The following is a 6,659-nucleotide window of genomic DNA, read 5'->3' on the forward strand; positions in this document are numbered from 1 at the left end:
GAAACAAGGAAGGAAGGAAGGAAGGAGGGAAGGAGGGAAAGAAGGAAGGAAGCAGGGAAAGAAGGAAGGATGGATTGAAGGAGGGAAAAAAGGAAGGAATGGGGTATTGAAGGAGGGAAAGAAGGAAGGAAGGGGGTATTGAAGGAGGGAAAAAAGGAAGGAAGGGGGTATTGAAGGAGGGAAAGAAAGAAGGAAGGAAGGAGGGAAGGAGGGAAAGAAGGAAGGAAGCAGGGAAAGAAGGAAGGATGGAGGGATTGAAGGAGGGAAAGATAGAAGGAAGGAGGTATTGAAGGAGGGACAGAAGGAAGGAAGGAGGAAGGAAGGAAGGAGGGAAAGAAGGAGGGAGGGATGGAGGGAGGGAAAGAAGGAAGGAAAGAGAGATGGAGAGAAGGAAAGATTCATGCTAATTTCTGCATGTATGCTCTAACATATTTGTGTACATATTATGTGTGTGTGTGTGTGTGTGTGTGTGTGTCAGTGTGTCTTCATCAAGTTCACCTTTAATGCCAGTCAGAATGAACAACAACTCTAATTTAGCAACAAAGATGGAGACAAAAAACAAAACAAAACAAAACAAACAAAATGATACTAATTACAGATTTCTTCTTCTACTGATTCCAGTCACTGCTGCCAGAAACCTAAAGGACCAATGTTTGTTTTTACAGCCACAAATATCTGGCAGCTGCAGTAAAAAGACACTTTTGAAATGGAAATGTAGATGAATTACAGACACGTCGCTGCTGTAGTTTTGGTTTGTTGTTAGTTGTTTGTTGTTGTTTACCTCTGGCTGCAGAGCGCAGGACCTTAATGTCTCTCCTCATGGCCTCGCACGCCCCGGGAAACTCCTCCTTCAACAACATGGACTCTATACGCACTGAATAACTGGAGAGAGAGAGAGAGGGAGAGAGAGAGAGAGAGAGAGAGGGGGGGGAGAGGAGAGAGAGAGACAGAGAGGGGGGAGAGGGACAGGGGGGGGGAAGAGGGAGAGGGAGAGAGAGAGAGAGAGAGAGAAGGGAGAGGGAGAGAGAGAGAGAGAGAGGGGGAGAGGGGGGGAGAGAGAGAGACAGAGAGAGAGAGGGGAGAGGGACAGAGAGAGAGAGAGAGAGAGGGGGGAGAGGGACAAAGAGAGAGAGAGAGAGAGAGAGAGACAGAGAGAGAGGGGAGAGGGACAGAGAGAGAGAGAGGGAGAGGGACAGAGAGAGAGAGAGAGATCAACATCAGCATAACACTGATTGACAGATTAAAAGTGGATTGTTCTCCTCTGTCTCACTCCAGTAGTATTGTTAGTTCTAGTGTTCCTCCACATTAAGACTACATTTCCCATCAGCCCCGGTGCTTCCTGCCTTCCTCTCTCTCTTTCTTTCCCTTCCTTTTCCGTCACTCTTTCCTCTCTCCTCCCTCCTCCTCCTCCTCTCCTCCCTGCCGGAGCTGGAGGTCAGAGGTCAGAGGTCAGAGGTCAGAGGTGACTCACCTGGGCAGCTGAGTCAGCAGGTACATGAAGGAATCGGCCAATGAGAGCTTAGAGATGTCGCCCCGGAACGACTTCAGCTTCTTCACCTGAGGGAGAGAGAGGCACGTTCATGTTTTATTGATTATTAATTATTAATTATTAATTATTAATTATTATTAATTAATTATTAATTATTAATTATTAATTATTAATTATTAAATATGTTCCCTGTTTCCATTTACAGCTGTTGTGTGTATGTGTGTCTGTAGTGTGTGTGTCTGTAGTGTGTGTGTGTGTGTGTGTGTGTGTGTCTGTAGTGTGTATCTGTAGTGTGTGTGTGAGTGTGTGTGTGTGTGTGTGTGTGTGTGTGTGTGTGTGTGTGTGTGTGCACCTCCTCAGTCTCTGGCAGCAGCTTCAGCAGCTCTCTCAGAGGCTCCACCCCGTACGACTCACTGTTGCCATGGCGAATATCGTCAATTATGGTCTGGTTGGGCCTGAGGAGGAAGAGGAGGAGTGTCCTTCATCAGTAATAATAAACAAATCACTTTTCAAACAGAAAACACTGTGGAAACTGATGATGTCACAACTGTAAAACAATGTAACAAGTTGTAACAATGTAACAGAACGTCACTTGTTGCCATATAAGGTCAAAACTTCACATCAAACACATTAAAGGGGCAGTAAGTCAAATTTTTCCACTTCCATCATATTTCTACAGGGTTGATCAGTTTATTGATCAGTACCAATAACTCATTGATCACTGCTGACATTTCTGCCTTTAAAACTAATTTTCCAGCTTTTCCTACTTTCTTTTCCTTCCTTCCTTCCTCTTCCTCTCCGTTTCCTTCCTTCCTCTTAATCCCTCTTGTCCTTCTGTCCATCTGTCCTTTTTTCCTCCCTTCCCTCGTCCCCCTCTCCCTCTTTTCCCTCATTCCCCCCTTCCATTTTCCCTCCTTCCTTCTTCTTTCCTTCCATCCCTCCATTTTCCCCACATTCTTTCATATTTCCCTCTCTTTCTTTCCTTCCTTCCCTTTCCTCCTTCCTAACCTCTGTCTGTCCCCAGTCTCTCTCTCTCTCTCTCTCTCTCTCTCTCCCTCCCTCATGCCTGTATGTCTCTCAGTATGTTTGGTAAGCAGTCTGGGTGTGAAGGTATTGATACGGTCAATACAACAGGAACAGTCGGGACACTTTGCGTTCCCTCCATGTTGCCGCCTGATGGCAGCCATTTTGTTTCCTCCCCCAGCTTGAGCATCCAGTTTCAGCGGATAAACACAAGGTGGAGGCTCTTAGCTAGCTAACCTGGTCAGCTAACCATCACTGTCTTGTTGTTAACACATCTGATTAGCACACTAGCTAACGTAGCTAGCAGCAGCTAGCGTTAGCATGTTGACATTAACATCAGTGTGTTTGCTGGCTAGTTAGCTAGCTAACAGTTTGTTCAGGTTAACTGAGCTGACTCTTTTCAAGCTCCAACTCTTCATGTTTTGGAGTAGAGACTAGGCTAAAGACAAGACAGTTTACTGTGTCACAGTAACCTACATTTGGAAACAAATCCACCTTATCACACTATTCACTTTTACTGAGAACGTTACTGAATGGATCTACAGCCACACCACAACAAGCTGACTCAGCTGCTCTCTGCTGACAGCTGCTTCATACACATTTACACTTTAACTAACACACAGTTCTAATTGCTGGTCTTTTTCTGAATCGATTTTGTTGATACTATTTATAGGTTTGCCTCATCGTCCACCTTGTCCAAACTCGACCCCCTGTATCACTCAGCCTTGAGGTATGTCACTAATTCTAGCTTCAGGACCCATCACTGTACCTTATACAGCATGGTAGGATGGTCATCCCTCACTTTGCGTAGGCTACAACACTGGTACATTTTAGTCTATAAGATTATTTCAGGCAAATTACCTATTTACTTAAACCAGAGGTTTTTATTTTTGCAGAGCAGTCATAATCTTAGGTCGCACAAATGGCTTCAGTTTAAAATGCCTTCTAGCAGAACAGAGGTTGGCAAATCAAGCCTGTTCTACTACGGTCCTTGGTCCTGGAACGATTTGCAGGCTAATCTCTTGAGACCCTTATCTCTTTAAATGATTTTAAACTTAGAATAATGGAAGTGGTCACTGTTAGCTGCAGTTGCTTCAACTAACAAACACATGACTAAATATTGCTGCCTTGTTTTTGTTTATGCGCTGTATTATGTAATGTATTCTTGTCGTACCTATTGTTGGTGTTGTGATTTGATGTTGTTGTCCTGTTATGTGTTTGATGCTGCTATTTGACCCTGTCTTGGCTAGGTCTCACTTGTAAAAGAGGTTTTAATCTCAATGTGACTTCCTAGTTAAATAAAGGTTATATATATAATGTTCTCTGTAGCAGATCCGTGACACAAACTATAAAGCCTCTATAAGTTCTCCCAACTGAAAACTAGCTTAGCATTATGCCACTTCACGTCTTTGCACATTTACTACTGTAAATACGAGCAGCTCGACAGGGAAAAAAACAACGCTCACGTCTGCCTCCTGGTGGTGAGCACAAGTAGGACATGTAGGAATTTTGTGTCTTTCAGTGGAATCATATGGTGATGACTTGGTGATTTTGGGAATATCGTGACTCACAGTTCTGCCGTCTGAACTGATGAGAACAAGCTCATTTATTTAAAAACTCTGATAAAATGAGATATGGTAGGAATATGATTCGAAAATTTCAGTTTTGTTTGACATCACACTCAAGATTACCATTCAGTTCAATGGGATGAACATTAATTTGATTATTTACCATGTGATTTTGCATAATGTTTTGCATAAGCTCTCTCTCTCTCTCTCTCTCTCTCTCTCTCTCTCCACATTACTGTGCAACATGCCAGCATCATCACATCTATTTACCCACAACACCTTGGGCTGAGGGCTAGGAGACACATCACGCCATCACACACACACACACACACACACACACACCTCCGACTAGACTACGACTCATCATTCTTGGTCCTGACCTTCTCTCCTCTGGGACTCGAACCTGTTTCCCAGCTCTCATTGGATAAGGACTGGTATTTGAGGGCTTCCTATTGGCCGATCTTTTTCGACTGATCTACAAACTATGTGTTCGTGCTGTATATACGTGTGTATGCTGAACGTGTGTGTGTGTGTGTGTGTATGTGGTCAGAGTCACAAGGTAAGGCTTACCTCTTGAACTGTTTGAGGAAAATCCCAATGTTCATCCCTCTCTTAGAGTCTAGAATAGAGACCTGGTAGAGAGAGAGAGAGAGAGTGAGAGAGAGAGGGAGCGGAAGAGACATAAGTTTGAATTTTTAATAAGCTTTTATTGCGTTAGAAAGTGTGACAACACAACAGCTTGCAATGTGTCTGTGACACAGAGAGAGAGAGAGAGACAGAGAGTGAGAGAGAGACAGAGGGAGGGAGAGAGAGAGATAGAGAGACAGAGAGAGAGAGACAGAGAGAGAGAGAGAGACAGAGGGAGGGAGAGAGGGAGAGAGAGACAGAGACAGAGGGAGGGAGAGGGAGGGAGAGAGAGACAGAGAGACAGAGGGAGGGAGAGAGGGAGGGAGAGAGAGTGAGACAGAGAGAGACAGAGAGAGAGAGAGAGACAGAGGGAGAGAGAGAGGGAGGGAGAGAGAGATAGAGAGAGAGAGAGGAAGAGAGAGAGAGAGAGAGAGTATATTGTATTGCACATGCTCCAAACACAAAGACATTAGGTTAGCAGCTGAATTTGTTTACTCCTGCCATAACACAAGGAATAATAACTTTATATTATATAATTACTAAACATTTCTATGTGGTTTAATACTATATACTGTATATGTTTGAATAGTATTCAATATAGGTCTGAATGTATTGTGACTCACTGGGGACTTAATCAACTTCATGACAATCTTCTGCTCACTTTAGGTGTTTCACTCTTTCTGTTTCTATGTTCTAGTCTATTTCTATATTTGAGAGAGAGAGAGAAAGAGAGAGAGAGAGAGAGAGAGAGAGAGAGAGAGAGAGAGTGAGAGTGAGAGAGAGCCAGGTAGAGATGGCTGAGTGTCAGTGTTAGGTAACAGAGCCCAGGTGGAAACTGCCAGACTGTCCACACACACACACACACACACACTTCACCTCCACACCTTCATCAAACAGCAGCATACGTCAGCCCGCATCTCACACACACACACACACACACACACACACACACACGCTGACCTCCTCCCTGCTCTCCCTGAACGACCCCCTGGCCTTGCCCCCCCTGGTGGGCGGGGCCCCGGCGTTTGACTGACAGTCGCTCTGGCCAAACAGCTCCTCGATGGTCCGGACGTCGATCTGGTACTGCTGCTGGACCCGACCCTGGGTCCACAGGTTGGCCCGCCCCTTCACCTGACACACACACACACACACACAGGGATAATTTGTTAATACATAGCACATACAGTATGTATTTGACAGTTTATTTTGGACAAACTGGCTTTTTTTGTCTTCATTTCCATTTTCACGTAAAGGCTGATTCATGGTTCTGCGTCAAAATGTGTCTGTTTTTTAAATTTTCAAAATGCTATGAAATTTCCCAAAAAATATCAGTAATTTGTGATGGATTAGATAACTTTAAGATAGCTTCAGAGATAAAATAATAGACCCACAAGTCGATAAAAGTGACATCGTACAGAGCGACAGATGACATCAACCTGAACCCAAATGTTGGTGCTTTGTAGGACAGAAGGGAATTTAAATGGACTTTCCCCCAGAATGCATACAGTGTTAATAGAAGGAAAATAGACTAGGGAGCGCTTTTCCCAAACAGCCATGGTGCTCATAGAGGCCAGGAGTCCTACAACTAAAATAAGAAAACTTTATGACCACAAAAGTATTATTGTGGCATAAAATCAATAAAGGTCCAGGCAAGGAAAAGAGGGCTAACACAGCATAAATGCTCTGTGTATCAGCTCATGCCTTCATCAGGGTGTATGATGGGTCATGTCTTCTGATTAAAGGCCTTTTTTTATTTGCCTGGACCTTGATTTTCTTTATGGCACAATAATACTTCTGTGGTCAGAACTCTCTCTTCTCTTAAAGGGACAGATAAGAGCAGCGCTGACGTGGCAGACAGGGTTAGACTGTGGTTGCTAATCGATGTGATTGGTTAATAATTGATATGAAATGTATATTGGTAGGCATGGGTGCTATCCAAAATTTTATATTGC

General features: G+C 43.9%; 1 protein-coding gene across 1 annotated transcript; it reads right to left on the reverse strand.

Annotated features, from left to right (window-relative positions):
- Positions 1-1,471: 1,471 nt before the first annotated feature.
- Positions 1,472-6,263, reverse strand: LOC139657305 (FH2 domain-containing protein 1-like; the record flags this gene model as incomplete). Its single annotated transcript, XM_071535092.1, has 5 exons — positions 6,258-6,263; positions 5,668-5,838; positions 4,651-4,712; positions 1,842-1,944; positions 1,472-1,557 (listed from the first exon to the last, which is right to left on the reverse strand). Coding segments are annotated over exons 1-5 (428 nt in total), but the record flags the coding sequence as incomplete, so codon positions are not given.
- Between the last annotated feature and the right edge of the window lie 396 nt (positions 6,264-6,659).

Source organism: Centroberyx affinis, unplaced genomic scaffold (assembly GCF_046629955.1).
Source record: "Centroberyx affinis isolate AG114_WGS23_722 - 3 ecotype Tasmania unplaced genomic scaffold, CSIRO-AGI_Caff_v1 ptg002656l_1, whole genome shotgun sequence".
Classification (NCBI taxonomy): Eukaryota; Metazoa; Chordata; class Actinopteri; order Beryciformes; family Berycidae; genus Centroberyx; species Centroberyx affinis.